Source organism: Haliaeetus leucocephalus, unplaced genomic scaffold, assembly GCF_000737465.1.
Source record: "Haliaeetus leucocephalus isolate CR32 unplaced genomic scaffold, Haliaeetus_leucocephalus-4.0 Scaffold556, whole genome shotgun sequence".
In the NCBI taxonomy this organism is placed as follows: domain Eukaryota; kingdom Metazoa; phylum Chordata; class Aves; order Accipitriformes; family Accipitridae; genus Haliaeetus; species Haliaeetus leucocephalus.
This window is the reverse complement of record NW_010972992.1, coordinates 5,183,450-5,202,140: the sequence shown is the minus strand read 5'-3', so window position 1 is coordinate 5,202,140 and position 18,691 is coordinate 5,183,450. Positions and strand designations below refer to the sequence as shown.

General features: G+C 38.8%; 1 protein-coding gene across 1 annotated transcript in view; it reads right to left on the bottom strand.

Annotated features, from left to right (window-relative positions):
• Positions 1–18,691, bottom strand: part of RERE (arginine-glutamic acid dipeptide (RE) repeats) — a 176,495-nt gene that overhangs the window by 64,831 nt on the left and 92,973 nt on the right. Inside the window, exon 9 of the mRNA XM_010577532.1 lies at positions 13,002–13,100. Within this exon, the coding sequence (XP_010575834.1) occupies positions 13,002–13,100 (99 nt within the window). The remainder of the gene's footprint in view (positions 1–13,001; positions 13,101–18,691) is intronic.

Below are 18,691 nucleotides of genomic sequence, written 5' to 3'. Positions count from 1 at the left end.
GAAGGACCAGGAATGCATCTATAACAAAGGTGAACACTGACAAAGGCAACTTGAAAGGTAGATATCTAGGGGGAGGGAGGCAAGGGGGAAGTGGTGCTGAGACTACGGAATTACCTCCCCAGACACGTAGAACTGGACAATATCTTCCATAACAGATAAATGAAATATGCACCCTAATAAAACAGAGGTGCCCTCTTTCGCCTTCCCCAATTTGTAACAAATGGAAGGTTTGATTTGAGTGTTTGAAGTTATTCCAATGCAGTGGAGGGTAATATGCTGTGATGCTTATTTATTAGCTCCTCTAAATGCATAAGCCCCTGTCTGATCAATCTCCCCACGTAGCCTAAAAGCTATATAAATCTGAGCAGATACTATGAAAGGGGGGTGGGGGGGGGAAGAAGGAAAGGAACAAAAGAATAAGAAAAAACATGGTGGATCATGCACAAGTGGGTAGGGGAACAAGTGAGATAGCAAGAGGCCAGTAAAAGCTGAAGCAAAACCACAAACCCAGAAGCTACGTGCACTTTGTGTCTTTACCACAATACATTCAAAACCACAAGGCACATGAAAGTACGACAGCAGCATTAGACAAGGAGCACAAAGTAGTAGTTTTTAAATACACCCTCATGAGCACTGATCAACACAACACATCTTTTACACAATACTTAAACAAGGAGGAAGGAAGAGAAAGCCTAACCACATGCTCGTTGAAGAGAACCTTTGCAGGAGCACAGGCAGTATTTACGAGCTGTCCAGGGACTGCTGCGCTGGGGTTCACCTCTGTCGACTACGTAAACTTTTAAAAAAGGTTGAACGTGAAGTTACTCGGCTACTATGAAATGGAAAACGGTACTCTTCAAAGGTGGCATTTCCACACTCAAACTTAAGTTTCCTTCCGGATCATATGAAACCCCTCACGCCTGCTATGTAAGCAACATGGAGCCAGACTCAGAAACGAAGCCTTCTCAGCAGAAGCAGACTGCCTCAGGACTAGAAGGTACTGAGTATCTCTCTGGATCAAGTCCTTATTTGCTGTCAAATTCTTTTTATGGCAGTATAATCATTAGCTTTACTGGCACTGTTACCCTCGTAACTAATTAGGAATCTTGGATGGATGCAGAAAATGATTAATATTTAGTCACTATGCGCCTACTACAGAAGAAGCCTATTATCAAACAAGTGACACCTCCACAAACTTAAATTAAATAATGGCTCCCATAGAGGATTCAGAACCACTGACAGAATGGCAAGTGATTTAAGTAACATAAAGCTGAGCAACTGGTGATGGATCACAGTTTTTTCACTCGCTCTGTTACAGCCTGTAATAGAACAAATGATCATTTTTCAGCCTAATTGAATATGGCCGCCCCACTTATACACCAAAGGAGACAAAGCCATATAATTTGCTTCATTAAAATGCATTTTTATGTCATCTGAAAGATTTAAAAAAAAAAAAAAACCCACAACAGTGCTGTTGATAGGGAAGATTAGAAAAATAAAATTTATCATGCAAACAGAACTTGCAAATGAGGTATATTTTAGCATTCATACTGCTTATGCTTGTGCAAGAAAGATAAGTCCTGAGCGCTAAAAACATCCATATTGTGACAGTAATCAAAGTTTCTTAAATAAGAATTATGTCACTATACCAATTTGAAGAAGCACTTTGTCATCTTCTGCTGCAACGGCCACTGAGCCATACTAAATAATTCTCAGATAAGCGGTCAGGCAGAACCACAGAGAATCTAGTAACATTCGAAAAGTTTGGAAAAAATTTTTTTTCATAATTATTAGAAAAATCAAAATACCTGTTAAAAAAAAAAAAAAAAGAGTCTTTTCCAACATTAAAATCAAAGCTTCAAGCCAGAGTGCTGCATTTCAAATATAACCTTAATTAAACCAAATCTTTCCAAGGTGGCACGTTTTGGTACTCTCACCCTCCACAAGCCAGGTGGCAGACCTCGTTGTTTTTCCTCTCCTCCCTCCAATCCCCCCTTTAGCTTTCATTGCTTGGAGATGCTAGGGAGAGATCTGGGAAACTAGACAGTTATTTAAAATTAGTTACTGTCTGACACTGGAAAACAAATTTGTTTTCTTCCATATTCCTAGCTTGGCCAAGAAAGCAACACGGCCTCTCTGCTATTTCTCCACAGAGCGTCACTTATGCGAGCAAATGCTGCTCTGGCAACAAACATCTATTATCGACTGCTGCCACAGCACCAGAACACAGAACTTGGTTTGTTTGCCCTACCAAGCATGGAAGCATGGACTGAGCTCCATACTGGTTTCTGACTAAAATACTCTCACCTGTTTCCAGCTCTGCTCATTCTGGAACCTCTTTGACATACACCCTCTACAGCTACAGTTTAGCCTTAGGATTCCCCTGATTTAGTCTGAGCTGACAGCCTCCATGTTCGAACACAATGAAAGTCAAGGCTAAGACAAAGAGATCCAAACTATCGGTAGGGGAAAAAAAACTTGCGGGGTGGGGGGAGAAATCAAGTGTCATCTTGCCAAGTTCGAGACAACACTGTTAATCTTGTCTCTGCACTTGCTTTGTTTTAGGGTTGTGGGTTTTTTTTTTTTATTTTTAAAGCAATCTTGTTAGGAACAGCAAATTGCCATTTCCCATGGTTTAGGTGGCAAACAACTCTTTCAAAACAAAATAGTGATTTGCCTTATCAAGTAATCCATTCCTGGGTTCTATGTATTTAATCAAGTGTAATTCCAACATAAATATTCCAAAATGAAACACTTACCTATATCAACTTAGACTAAGCCAAAATTACTTGGAAAGATGCTGGAGATTTCTATCATACATTTAACATGGAAAAATATCAAAGCACCTCACCATTATTTATTACTATATTATAACTGCACTCTTAGGTATTAAGGAGGTAAGGATCCCGCAGACTAATTTAAATTTCTTAACACCTGCAAGACAGAAACTCAACCAAACTACTGAAATAATTTGAAATCAAACCAAGAACGCTGGATGTTGCTATCAATACAAGCCAATAAACCAGTCACCGCTCCTTAACCATTACAAAAGGTGAACCTACATTTAAATCACACTATTTATAGCATTTCCAAACCAAACAAAAATCTTCTGAAAACAGACAGCTAACCAACATTTCTTATATTTAAATCATACAATTGCTTTCAAAAGCATAAACAAACTCACACAATCCAAGATGTTGGGGTGTAGGGATAATGCATGCCAAGGAGCATGAGCCAGAAATCTATCTAAGGCCATTTATCACATTTGCATTCAGAATGGGAAGCAAACTTGAAACGTATCTCACTAACACTATCAAGTCTTTTAAAAGTCAATCATACTATTAACAAATATGGATTATCTTTTTAAAAGAAATCAATTGTCAGAATTTGGAAATTAAGTTATGTACAAAGAAGTGGTAAGTTGGTCAGTGGAATGTAAGAAAGATAGTTTTGATACACAGTATTTTTTTATAATTAAATCAAGACACACAGCCCCCTCCCACCCAAGGAGCGTTACAGGGCAAAAAAAGTTTTACCATGATCAGTAAAGGCCCACACTTACAATCACTTGCTTGGTTCTGCTTGCTATGGCAAAAGCATTAACCTTAGAAACCCCCAGAATTTTGATGATCCCTGCACCCTCCAGATGCTCTGTTACAGTGTCATGACTCAGTTTCCTTTTGGAGAAGAACAGGACACAGGATGATGTTGTATTTAAACCAGATTCCTGATCTCTTAGCAGATAAAATCTGAATAAAAGGTCAGAGTATTGAAGACAATAACTGTGTCACTGACCAGAATATCATCTGATGGGGAGAAGGGAAAAAGACAGACAAGTCCCTGCAGCATATTAGCACGCTTGGTTTATTTTCTTCCCCTGCACAAGGCTAGGGTGAATAGTCTTTGTTTCAGTTGCAATACTGCTGAGCTGCACAGCTCATGCTTCTATACATAGAACTTGTAAGATATACACGAACATTAAAACTGACTCCAGCTCTGTTGCTAAGAAACTACGAAGGATAGCTTTTTTGGCCCTCTTCATTTATAAAATAACCACTTTGCCCTATGGGAGAATGAATGCAATCTCTCAAGTCCCCCAGTGCCTTGTTCTCATTTTTAAATGAACACAGAAAGATGATCGAGAATACTAGGAAGTGTAAGTGATCTCCATTTTTAAGATGCCCTTGAAAATGAGATGAAAAACATGGTTTCAACAATCAACTGCTGTCGTATTTATTAATCTTTCAAGCAGCAGATTCTTTCCCCTTGGCAACAGTGAACTATGTGTATGTGCTCCTGTCTATTTACAAACCTTTTTCTAGAAAACAAACCAAGCCACCAGCTTCTGAAAGCACCTAAAAATTATTTAGTTTATACTGGAGTTAAACTTTGAGTTTAGAGTTTAGCTTCCGTCCCCACACAGAAATAGCCCTCTAAGCTGTGGCAACTGGCCAGTGTAAATATTTGTTGTATTATTTTCTGGGATCAGCAATATGGTAAGTGCTTAATAGATAAAAATATTCCACGTGAAGCCAGAAAGACGATGAATCAAGAAACATATGGCAGTTAAACAAAGCAAATAAAAAAAATGATATTGTTAAGAAAAGACTAACTTATCTGGCAGCTGTGGAAAGATCAAGATTACCGAAAGCAGTGAAATCACCCATTTTGAAGCCAAGGTCACTGACAGGATTTATAGATTTATCCCTGAAGGCAGCCTTTGCTGAACATGAAATGCCGAAATAATTTTTTTTTTTTCCCCCAATCTACTTCCCCCACCCCATTTGGGCTATCTCATTTGCTGGAGGCTTTTAAAATTCATTCCTTTTCACAGCTGGTTAAACAATGGAATCTTTCTGCAAACTAAAAGGACAAAATTGATTGCCCTACACAAACTTTTCTGCACGTATAATTGATTTTTAATTCACTGTCTCATTTCCGAAAGGACTTGACAATAAACTCAGTGCTGTATGTGCAATATTGATCCCTTTAAACGAGGACTTGGATCAAAGAGTGATGCAAGTTAATCACAACCAAAAAGATTGTTATCTTTTGTCTAGAAACCCGTGTTTAAATTAAATTCACCTTTTCTAGACATATTGCACCTTCTATTTTCTAGCTGTACTGCACCTTATAATTTTGTAAACCTGTCAACTGCTAAGTAACTGTAATTTTATGCAACTTTTAAATAATAACTTTTTTCCCCCAAGCAGAATAATTTCATCCTTCATCGGTTACTTTTTACTGTGAGGACCAATGGTTCTTTTACACTCTAAGTTCTTAGAATAAGCTACAGACAAGACTGTACATTCCCACTCTTTCTTAAACTAAAATCTTATTTATTCTTCTTAAAATAAAGGTCCTACTAGACCATGGCAATTTGTGTTTGGTGGGTTTTTTTAATCTCAATGCTCAGTTAATTTGCAACTGTTACTGATTAACACACTTGCAAATGGCATCAGATGGCTTGATTTCTAAAGTCCAGAAAATGTTAATTTAGTAGGAACTGTCATCTACTATGAAACTGTAATGTTTGCTTTTTGTGGATAAAAATTTAAAACTAAGCAGTAACTGATATCTTAACCTTCTAAGCCCACTCAACTACTCAAATGCAGCCCTGCAATGCCCGCTTCCTTTTCACATATCCCTTGATGATTTCCACCCCCCCGCCCCCGACTATTCCAGAGGCTCTGTTTCAATTTTGCTATGAATTACATTTTCCATAGCTGCCATATAAACAGTAAATAAAATTCATGGTATTTTTGCCCCAGTAAGCAGCTCTGTCTTCCAGCATATCTGAAAAGCCTGGCTTCAAAGGAGTAAGCAATGAAAACAATGTTTTCATGAGCTGATACTCCAAAAAGGGCAGATGAGAGACATTTGAAGATGATTCTAGGCAAAGAAGCCAAGCAAGTATGTGTTTTGCATAAGTAATTTCTTGACCAGCTACACTGGATTACAAATACTTGCAAACGTGAGGAAATTAGTTTGCTGTATCTTGTAATTTTTGGCAGAAGGATCTCCACTTGTATTTTATGACAAACGAGCTTTAAGCTGAAGCCAGGAGTGGATATTTTAAAGTTTATCAACTTGTAAATCCATGTACATAGCCAATTAAGGTTTATCGCCAGCAAGGATTAACTATCCCTGCACATAAATTTAAGAGGTTGTTTGAATCTAGGTTGTTTACCTCAACTACCCTACATCAAAAGCAGTGTAAAATATTTAAAGGGCAGCATATTTCATGATAAAAGCTAGTTATCAAGGACGTCACAGCATGTCATCAACAGTTCTGCATGGAGATGCACAAGTAAAAAAAAAAACCCACAAAACAAAACAAACAAAAAAACCCCCAACCTTCTTCCTAAGGAACACTTAGCAAGTTCTTTTTGAGAATTTAACATCTCTGAAAAGACAGGGCCAAGTGTAGAACAAAAAGGAGGAAGTGTCCAAGAAATAATGCAAAACTACTGTTTCACCCAGATTCTCTTTAGCTTTGGAAGACAGAGCCCTGAATTTCAAAGGTGGTTCAATTAGCCTCGCCAGTGTTCTTCCATAATCAACATCTGAATGCTAATTAGGAGCACAATTCCATGCAGCAGAAGCATCCCTGTGCAATAAACTGCAACACAGCAGCAGTGAACTCTGCCTTTAGCTAGCATGCATAAGTAAACAGAATTAATAACTACCCAAGTGTGGACGGGTGACTTAATCTGTTTCGATTAGATGCAGCTCAGCCTGAGGCCTTTGTGTTATTTAAAATGTGTTCATCATGTTTAATTAAAAACCTAATAAACTAGAGGTTCTTTTAGTTCTGATTTGTATTTCTCTCTTCTGTAAGCCGTATTGATTTTGTTAGTACTTTGGATAAAAAGACAGGAAAAAAGCACATTCTGAAAAAAGAGACAAAAATGTAAGATCAGATCAGCAGGACTGTTACATGAAGAACGGTCAGAACTAGACTGTTTCCTTCAACATTTCCAACACATGAGGCATACCAGAATCGAAAACCATTTCATTAAATTAACAAAAGTTAAGATGAACATCGTATCCTTTGTAAATGATAGCCATTTGATAGGTTATTTATCTGACATGGAAGTGTGCACAATAAGCTCTCATTTTTGGACCTGGAGCAAGTGTAGGGTCAGAGTTGTACTGAACGTCACTGAAAGCGTAAAAGCCATTTTGCAGAGAAGATTTTTGTCCCAAGTCAGGTGGAAATTCTGTAAGGACAACTCTTCTTGTGAAATATTTCCGCTGAAACCACGCCAGGAAATACGGGTGTTCAATTTAACCTAAACTGAAAGAAGCTAATGATCACAGTTGCAGATTTGGAATCCGTGGTAAGTAAGGCAGCATATCATCAGGGCAGGCACCAGAGTTTAAATATAGGCACTCAGTTTCAGGTTTGTTTTACTTATTCCCCATAGACAAGCACCTCTAAGTCTGCATGTTTCAAAAGACAATTTCAATGTCAGTTCTGAAATATTTCCAACGGGAGAGGAATTCACCAGCACCATTCCATTCTTATTAGGGACTTCTGATTGCTTGCATCAAAAATGCCTGTACTCTGTCAAAGATTAAAAGAGACATTTTTAGAGGTGACCATGAGATACAGAGTACAGCTCACTTCTCTTTCACTCTGACAATTCCTTGCCGAGTTTGAGTGAAGCATCTTTGTTTTCTTAGTGCGTTGAAAGACAGACAAATACTAACTGCACCTTGCCTGTACTACAACCTACTGTTGCACAAAGAATGACAAAACCAGTGTTCTAGAGACTGGGTGCCACCAGGTCTTCAGGAGACTAAGAAAGATGGCTGAAGAAAATGAAAGGAGAAAAGCGGTTACTCTGTAATCTCACATGAGCAAAAGATATCCCATGGAACACATGCCCAATGGCTAAGTCAGTCCCACTTTCCCAGCTACACTGACCTTGCTCTAGCAGCGAGCATCATGCCGCATGTCAGACATGGCATTTAATGGCAGGAAACTTGTAAGAGGGCACTGCCACCAGCTGTATCAAAACAGAGGGCTTGCTCCATGGCTTCTTCCCAAATAACGCATCTACTCTGAACTGCACTGCCTTCTATTTGAAACTGCAGCCCGACACTAACAAAATTCCACCAGGTGATGCTGCTGAAGGTTGGTCTATAGGATGCATGCTTAGGAAGTGCTTAAATAGAGCATTATATATGACAACTGCTCAGCAGACTTGTCCACAGAAGTAAATTCATGAGCATTACAAGAGAAACCCCCCCCCCCCCCCCCGCACCAAATCATTGCTGGAAATTGATGTTGTCAGGTGTGGCATAAGCCTTTATAAACAGGAAACAGCTGCTGTTAGAGCTGCATGTAGATGCATCAGTAAAGAAGTTTCTTTAGCTGCTTTTATAAAGCAGTGTGGAAGACTGGTTTTCACAGTACGCCTCTGAATTTACATACTGGATTAAAACAGGTTTGAAAATAGCCATAGGTTTAGAAACACAAGGGAGAAAACAAACCTCCATCTTCCTATTTACAGAGCCTTCCATTTAATTCAATCACTGGCAAATTTTATCCTGTTTAATTTGATCTAAACCTCTCTAACCACATCATCAGTAGCGAAAGTAACAGAAGTTCCATTCCTTATTTTAATTGGTTCTGATCACAGCAAAGCAGCTCTTACTCGACAGTTTGGTCACAGGCAACATAGCTGTTTTAATTAACAAGAAAGGCTTTAGCTTTAGGCAACAGATAGTCCACAAAAGAAGTTAAAAGCTTTATAAATATATAAATTTTCAATAAATTCGAGTTATTCACAGAGTGTTATATCACAAATACTACTGAATACTACAGAGACCTGTGCTGGATGCAGCATTGCTATCATGTGCACAACAAAATCAACCACATGAATCATCCAGCACAGTGGAAATGGACTCGGTCAAAATACTTGTGCAAATAATAGGCCAGCCAACTTACAGAGGATTTTAGACTTAGGGGAAGTGTAAAGTTTTAAGAATTAGTTTTGTACTAAGTCAGTTCTTTCCCTGCATCAATGTGACTACACTTCTACTTCAGTTGCTTTTGCCACCCACCCAATTACTCCACATTGCCACAATGCTCCTTGCGCTCTGCTCTCTGTTCTCCACCCAGCCACACAACCTTACATCTCCCCTGCAACAGAACTTTCCCGATGCTCACCTTAAGAACCTGGCAGAAAATCAATTTAAGAATAGCAAAAGGGGGAGTGTGACTTTTTTGGGGTCCAGAGGCATGGCAGGCGGCAGAACATGATTATAGGACGAGAAAGGCAAGAATGGAAAAACTGAGACAACAAAAGCCACGATTTACATTATTTCAATCGGTCCCGTGCCACAGAACCTGTCTCAGTTAAGGAGATTAACTAACCAAAGCTTCATACCTGGTGTGATATCTGCTTATTTACCCACGTTGTAAAAATTAAGTAAGTAGGCATTTGCCGGGCCACAAGAAGAGATTAATTCTAAGTCCGGCACAAATAGGGACATGGTTTGGACCTGGGTCTTCCACTTCCCTTCGAAGTGTGTCTCCTGGATTATCAGCCAGCCACATTACAGAGCCTTCCTCGGGCTCATCACTTGCCATCATGTGATGGAGGGGTAGGACACACTTAGTAAGGTTCTCACCCAAATTTAATTGTTTTGGCCAGACTTCGAGTTTGATACATCAGCATTTTCCAAAAAATACTTCGTTGTGGAGTTCCTATGCAGCTTTAGCACCCTATGTATCATGCAGAAAGAGTTTTCATCCGTTTCACAGAGCCAACAATAAGGAAACTTCCCTTGCAAGTCTCAGAAATACTCAGAAGTGCAGTACAGCTGCTTTAATCTGGAGTTTTCTGCAAACTGCCAGGGACAAACATCCTATGAAGTTGTGCAGGTGGAGCTTAGCTGTCTATAAATAAGAGCACAGTTTGATCTTTGGCTCTGCTGAGGCTGGAGGGCTGCCAAATGTTTCTGGAAACTTGGATGGAACAGAACAAGAACAAATATGATAAAATGAGCTGAGACCGACAATGATTTATAGAGTCAGTGATCATTATTCTGTACTCAGAGTTTGCACTTCTGGAGTAATGTTTCACTTTGCAATAAACTTTGCTTTTTCTATTCATAAGGGTCTATTCTCTATCATTTAAGATGGAGCGCTCATCAAAAAACCCAGAGCTGCAGCAGCTATGGCATTCAAAACAGTGCAGCTCATGGAAAAAAACAAGAAGAGAGAAAAAAAAAAAGTCTACACGGGGAAAAAAAAGGTGTTGGCCCTGTACTGTTTAACCATGAATGTGGGAAAGAACGTATGCAGAGAAAACAGAGGTTAAAACAATGTGAATACAAACTTACTAAACACAGGACAGCATACTTGAAGTATTTGTTCAGACAGTCAGTTCCCTAAACAAAACTCCCTTTTATGACAAGATAACTAAAATTTATCAGGAAACTGTGTTCTAGGCTTTTACTCATCTTCTCCTACGCTTTGCTGCCAATGTTAGCACATGATCCTCTTTCACTCTACAACTTCAGGCAGTCTCCTTACCACAAAGGTTCTTTGTTGGATTTCAGAATAAGCCTACTTTAATACAGGTTTATATGGCCAGTCCTACCCCTAATCTAGCTCTTGCAAAAAGGTTTACATAAGGAGAGAGCAAGCACACATAATTCATTGGAATAACTCCCTGAAAGACTTTCAGAGAAATTAGAGCTTAAAAAAAAAAAGTCTCTCCAGCCATTGTCTGAATAATTAAAAAAATGCTAAGAGACCATGAACGTTTCACCCATTATTTATCAGTTCTATTTCATAGCACCAATGCCAACTTTATTAGTAGCTTAACAAGACCACAAAATTTCTATTTACTTCTTCAATTACTTTACCAATTAACTAGCTTAAAAACTCATTCATCCAAAGGTAAAAAAAAAATCCAACACCCAAACTTCTCTTGTCACTTTTACATGAGCAATGCTGTCTTGCACCGTATCAGATTCTTTTCATTTATATACCTGGTAAATATACATGACAAGTTGAATTTCTATCCCTATTTATTCCAATACGGTACATAAGAGAGAAGCAGCTTTTCCAACAGTGAAAGGTAAAAACCATAAGCGAGTCTGGAAGTTCTTCTGTGATAAATATTTTATCATAACTAACTTCCAATCATCTGATTTTCTATTTTAGTGCACACTGCAGCCTAATTATTGAGCTAGGAAATATAACATTTTTTCCATTTTCACAAAACCAGACATGCCTAGTCAGCTTGCTAAAGCGGTACTGTCTTCTTACATGTTACATTTCACATAAATCTATTCTGTTAAGCATAATTAACATGAGCATGAAAATGCAAAATATTTTTCGGATGTAATCCAAGTGAACTTGTTCAGCATTTCTCCTGCATACTGAAGATGCACGAGTTGCGCTTTTTTTTTTCTTTTTAAAAAAAAAAACAACAGTCAAGTACTTGTGTGCTAGCTTAAGCTGCAAGGTCTGACAAACAAAGGGTTGTAATGCAACAGGCATTTGGATTCCAAATGCTGCCAGAAAATGCATCTTGTGTTGAATGCAGTATCTAAGAATCTGTTTGTTTAAAAGGTGTCAGCAAATTAAGAATCTATAACGTGCTCCCAACTTCACATGATTTATTGCAGTTTACAACCCTACAGAAAACTGTTTAATAAGCACAGTTGCATTATATCATGTGTCTAAAAATTAAGCCAGCAGAAACCTCACAATTGCAGCAATCAAGCTGCGGAATGAACCACGAGAAGCACCTTTGCTTCACTAATCCTCACACAGGTATCATCTCCCCCAGATTCTGGAAGAATACCCAGAAATAAACAAATGTGGTCCATTTGAGTGTGGTGCTTTCCCAGCAGCACACCCTCTCTGTCAACTACAGCTTTTATGAAAAGGTGTCTTTCTCGGGTCAAAATTATTTTTTTCCACTAAGCAGACTGCAGAGCAGTATCTTTTAGTAGGCTAATAACAACAGTAATATTTCAATCCAAAGCCATATACACCAAAAACCTCAACCTCTACCTGAAGGAAAGAAGGACACCGTTACACGTTCCTTAACTGCCTGCACTACAGCCCCAAACCTAGAAAGACTAACTACCAGCACATGCTGAAACAGCAGCCATATGGAAGAACCAGCATAGTGACTACTACTAAGTTGGGTAAATTGATGAGACTTGCGGTGTACGAGCCCAAATCCCGCAGCGATTCCAGGTCCGTAACTGTGAGGACAAAAATACTGCACTGCATCTTTACTGCATGCCCCAAATTCATCATGGCCATACATTACTTTGGGAGGTATACATAAGATGGATGCACTGTTTTCAGTACAGTTTTGGGGCCTGACAATTCCTACATACTTTAAAAGTGGATGGCATGGCTAAATGTCAGCATTCAGATAATCTATTTTTGGTCTGCTCTTTGTCAAAGATTCATCCATCAAGAACTATGCCAGTACACACTTTCTAATATTCCAAATGAGGGAAAGAAGGGACTTAAACTCTGTTTAGGAGAAACACTGATATCCAACCTCCCATTAGCCAACCTGAGCTGACACTGTAAGGCTCCTCTAATACCAGCAGAAAAAACCAGGGACAATACTTTGTATGTCTTTTACATCTTGTCCTACTCCAATTAATGAATGCTGCCAGCCTTCCTGGAAGTGAAAATTAAAGTGAAATTTAGAGTCCAGAAGTTTTGCAGCTGTTCATTTACCCTATAGCATCCTCTCAAAAACAGTCACTTGATCTCCTCCTCTCTTATTCTACTATTAGAAAAGTATTTCCCCCAGTCTAATGAAGTTCGGTATATCGAACGAGGGCCTACTAACTCAGAATCACGCAAAAATTTATCCTGTGTGGCAAGTAATTTGCCCCTCTTCTTCCCCATAAAGATAACCTCTTAAAAAAAAAAAAAGAAAGAAAAAAGCAAGAGAAGCAACATGAACTATAAGGCTCAAGGGAATAATTCATTTCCCTACCACTTCATCTTCAGTCCAACACTTCTCAATCAGTTTTGGCACAGGTTTCTTCACCAAGCGCTGCAGGGCTTTTCCAGCATCATAGTTACTTTCATGTAGCTAAAAAATAAAGAAGACAAATAGATCATTCAATGGAATTAGCAGTGATCTGATATTGGAGAAAAACCACTAAAGGGGGCCACATGAGATGTTCTATGCCTAATTACTTTTACTGTTGATATATGAAGTGAAATTTAAACAACCTGAATGGTAATTGGGGTTTTATTAGTAGAAGAAACAGCATTAAAAACAAGTGTATTTTCCCCTTCCTTCCTAAACTTCCCCCAGATAATGTTTGAGCCCATAAAGCACTGAAGATTTTATTGGTTAACTTTAAAAAAATATTTTTTACATCAGAAATTCCAAGGAAAATTTTAAAACGCTCCAACAAAATATTTTTCAAAAGAAGTCGTATTTTATGCAGGGTATTTTGTTCAGACTAGTAAAACCAACTGGAAAAGCTAACATACAGGAGGGATTGCAAGTCATGGGATGTCAAGTTTACCCATACAGAAAATTATCTTTATTTTTATTGCAGTGCAAGGATCACCATGCTGTTGGAAAACAAATATGGAAGAGAAACAAAACCTCAACAGATAGCTACAGGAGTACATAAAAGCAATGAGGGATGTTTAAGTTGACATGACTGTTTCAGCTGGTCACAGCCTACAGTGTACCTTATTTTCTGCCACAAATTCGGTATCTATATGATCAAAAGCTGCCTGAAGTAGACAGTAGACATTTAAATCAGGATGAGGGAGAAAAACAACTACACCAAAAAAAAACATTCAACGCTGAACCCATGAGAATATCTGGCTCTTACCTCTTGATAGAAAACATTTAGCACACTGTAGATTTATAGCCTGTCCTATCTTCAAAGTACAGTGGGATTTTAAGAACCAAAGGACTAGTCAGGAGCCTGCTCTATGTCTTCTAAAAATGATCTCAAAGAAAAATAGATATTGCCGGCATGACAAAAACCGAATTATCTTTCTGCACCCAAAAGGGAGAACGATTTGCATACAAACTTCCCCACACAGACAAGAGGCAGTTTTTCTAAACGTGCTAAGCAAACCAAAGCTTCAAAGCTATCAATTAACATCACAGAATTTTACAGACCCTCAAAAGTTTCTTTGCAACGGGAACAATCAAAACGTGATCCTGTACACTGATTATCTCCCGCTTTTCCTTCCCACCCAGAATTTATCCTGAGCCATCTGCATCCCACTCTCTAGAAGCATCCATGCTGCTAAAGCAGTGCTTAATCAGTCTCAGAAAACATTTCAACAAGTACTGTAACTCTTGAACTTTTCCCAAGACTGATGAACTGAACAGGGATCAAGATACAATTACTGAACAGCCACAAGATATTAAGTACTTTGTCACTATAAATATAAAGTTACAAAAAAACCTGATTACAAGAGGAAAAAATAGCTCGTTTTTCTTATGTCAAAAGGCTCAAATTTTAGAACAGCATTCTGCCTCAAATCAAAATAGTAAGATTACTTTCTCACTGCTGCTCACTTTAGCTATTGACATCTCTCAACCAATTCCTAAGTACCAATTATTTACATTTGACAATGGTCAGACCCCTTCTACCCTTGGGCCACCTCCTAACAATACTGTTTTTTCCTTATATTGCTTCTTTTGTCTGGTCTTTACTCAGACTGTAAGCTCTTTGGTGCACAAGAATGCCCTGCATTCACACTGCATCCACCAGCATGACTGAGAGACTTTTAAAAGCTGTAAGTAAATTACTCAAATTTACTTCTGTTAAGTAGATTTAAGTGATTTCTACTAAGAAATACCGGCAGACATCTGAATCAAAATAGAAGTGAAGGGAAAAAAAAAAAAATCACTGGCCCTACAGAAAGTTGTTTTAGTGAGACTATAATAAAAATTAGTTTCCACTGAAAGCCAGCTTTGTACAGTTCTCCCACTAAATAATCTCCCTATGAAAGGTTTGTGCACTGACTTTTGAAAGCCACCATACAACTTACAGAAGGAAGAAAGTCAAATGGCAACTTAGATTGCTGTGAAGATTTTTACAGCAAAACGCAGACGTGAGTGCATATATATACGTGTGTGTGTATGATACGCACATATATAATATGCTTGTTTAAAGCTGCAGCACTGTTGAACCTAGGTTTCAGATGGGACAAGCCTGCTGTAAGAAAGCCAGAATGGCTCCAGAGTCATGGTACTTCCGTGAATGACAGGGCAGAACACTCAACAAGCCTTCAACAGCTGCAGCAGAACTTGCCAAAAGCTGGGAAATGGAAAGCAAAGCTCTGCGCTCTGTACAGGACTCGCGCAGCTGTGAAGAGAGAGCACATCTGTAAGACCTCGTACAAAGCAGTCTTCACTTTCACTTCCTGGCTTTTGTCAACTCAGGTTTTGAATAGCTTGTGCATCTGTAAGTGCGCTGCTTTTTTACAAAACAGGGTTGACTTGTTCCAATAAAAATGATACCATAAATGGACAGGGAATTTCAGAGAACAACAAGTGCCCATTTGCACACGAGACACTGTGGGCTATCATACTGGGGCACTTTATGAAATGGTGGATTTTGGATACCACATATCAAGCCATGCCATCTTTCCAACTATTTTATTAGCATCTCAGTTTTCTGGTCATGAATGCCACAGAACAGATTGTGACAGTCTATAAAGCCAATCCATTTGCAGTACAAAGTGCACTGGAAATCACTTCGTTTTCTTCAGTAAAATCCCTGCACGTGAACCTCAAGGTATTAAAAATCAGAGCTAATTTATTCCATTTGCTGATGAAATTTCATTTCCACATCATTTTGAGTCTCATTTGTAACACCTGAAGACCCAAGTTTCCAGAAAACAATTCGATCAACGATTGTTACTAAACACCTCAAACACGTGGTCTGAGGTCCAAAAACGCAGAGAACCAGGTTAGCTATAAAAGCAGAAGTGCATAGCCCTCTAAAAAAATGAGGCCACTCAAAAGTCATACTGCATACCTCCTGCTGACAGGGATGAACATGTTATCAGCTGTGTTAAACAAGAAATTAGTATATTATGGGTTACACGTCACACAAATTGGCTCAAATCTTGTGTCATCAGTAAGAACAGATCTTGCACTGATAAGGTGCTCTTCTACCTCCACCAAGTCATTGGGGCATTCAAAATTTATTTATACTTGAGGGGCTTTTAAAGAAAATAAAGTACTTCTAAAAATGAAAGGTCGCTACCGGGCAAAGACCTCCAATCATTACCTGCAATGTGTTTTTAGAACAAACAGTTATGTTCCCTTAAATGGCAGCCTGAGCATTTTTTCTTTCCTTACCAACAACTAAAATAACAATAGCATACAGGGTGTTACTGCAGTAAAACAAGCACTCAGCTAATATAATGGGAACAAGAAAGAAAGCTAAGCCAGAGTAGTTTTCTATTCATTTTCAGCTTTCTATATTACACCTACAGGGAAGTTACAGATACTCTGCACAATAATTATGTGTACCTTTGCAGAGTAACCATATGTCGTGGTTTAACCCCAGCCAGCAACTAAGCACCACGCAGCCGCTCAGTCCCCCACCCCCAGTGGGATGGGGGAGAAAATAGGGGGGAAAAAAGTAAAACTCAGGGGTTAAAATAAGAACAGTTTAATAGAACAGAAAGGAAGAAGCTAATAACAACAATAATAAAATGACAATAATAATAGAAGGATTGGAATACACAAAACAAGCGATGCACAATGCAATTGCTCACCACTCACCAACCAATGCCCGGTTCGTTCCCAAGCTGCAATCCCCCCAAGGCCAAATCCCCCCAGTTTATATACTGGGCATGATGTCCCATGGTATGGAATATCCCTTTGGCCAGTTTGGGTCAGCTGCCCTGGCTGTGTCCCCTCCCAGCTTCTTGTGCCCCTCCAGCCTCCTTGCTGGCTGGGCATGAAAAGCTGAAAAATCCTTGACTTAGTCTAAGCACTACTTAGCAACAACTGAAAACATCAGCGTGTTATCAACATTCTTCTCATACAGAACCCAAACCATAGCTCTATACTAGCTACTAGGAAGAAAATTAACTCTATCCCAGCTGAAACCAGGACACCATAGAAAACAATGCTTCAACTTCCAAAAAAAGTTTCCTCCTCACCCCCCTTCTTCAGCCATCTGATCTCTGCAAGCTACTGCGAAGAGATGCATTAACACATCGGAGCCATCAATAGCAGCTCACACTGCTGTAAGTCAGGGAGATGTATTACCTGAGATCACTTAGTAGAAACCATTGCTTTCAAACTTGTCTCCCCAGGTGAAATCTCCTCATGTACAACAGAACAATGGCTTGTAAATCTGCCTCTGTTGACTACATCAGTGTCAGCTTCCATGACTGCACCTCCATGCAAGTGAAACAATGATCTCGGTCCATCTTATGTAAGCCACGAGACAAGTGATAAGAGTAGAAAGCTAGACTTGCAGTGCCAGTGCTCAATGCCAACACACAAACAACACTACCGACTTCAAACTTCTTCTAACTTGTTTTTTTTTTTTTAAGGCTCCTGTGGTATGCAATACCTACTCAAAGGCATGAAAATAAGATGTTGTCTTTTCTACTGGGTACACATTGATTTCTCTCCTTGTTTGCACTCCAGCACTGGGAACAGATCCATCTTAAAGAAAAAAGGACTGTTTGTTTTGTCAGCTCACCTTGCAAATGCTTTTTTCTGTGCATGCCACTACCTAAAAGGTTTTTCATTTAGGAAATTTGACAGCGTTGAAGAGAATAGTGCTTCTGTTTCTCTTCCCTCTTTGCTCCCTCCCAAAACATGCAGTAACGCCAAAGCCTCTTTGTAACTTGGAGGGCATCTTTATTTTGCCTCAAGGACAACATGTGTTTTTCCCTGGCAGGCCTATTGCCCAAGCAGTTCAATCTGCAAAAAAAAAATAATAATCAGACAAGCCCAGAAAGAATGGACTGGTCTAACGGGCAACTGCTCTGGTTACTGAAAAATAAAAGAGTTTACAGACCATCAGAACTGTCCCAAATCAGCAACAGAAAACACGAGCATTAACTTCTGACCAAGTAATTACATTAATAACAATCACAAAACCCATAAGCACAGCCATGAAAGAAGAGTCATATAACAGAGAAGACACAGATGTGAAAACAAGAGACCTGATACAGGTTTAGAGTCTCCTGAAAAATGTTACTTTCAGCAAGCAGAAAAAAAAAAAAAAAGCTTTTATAATGGCCCGGAATAGGATAATGCAGCAAAAAGGAAAAATATATTTTTTTTTTTTTATTAAGTGCTAGACTTAAATTTAAGTGTTTCAATCTGGCTCATTCTCTGCTTATTACTTTCGGTCATTTAATATATATAAGCACTTTATTGGCAAGCAACTCAAACATATAAATAATAGCTAATGATGGCTGTCTATGGTTTCATTAACTTCTGGTTGAACTTTTCAAGGTATTGCTATAAACACTAGATTACTATCCTGTCATCTAGAGAATCACCATTTTTACCATTAACTCTGCCATCTAAATTTTGAACCACTGTGACATTATGCATGTATACAACTGCAACAAAAGGAATCAACACAAATGTACTTATACTTTAAAAAAGAAAATACAGCAACTTCTGCATCACTGGACAGGATTTTAGATTAAAGAAGA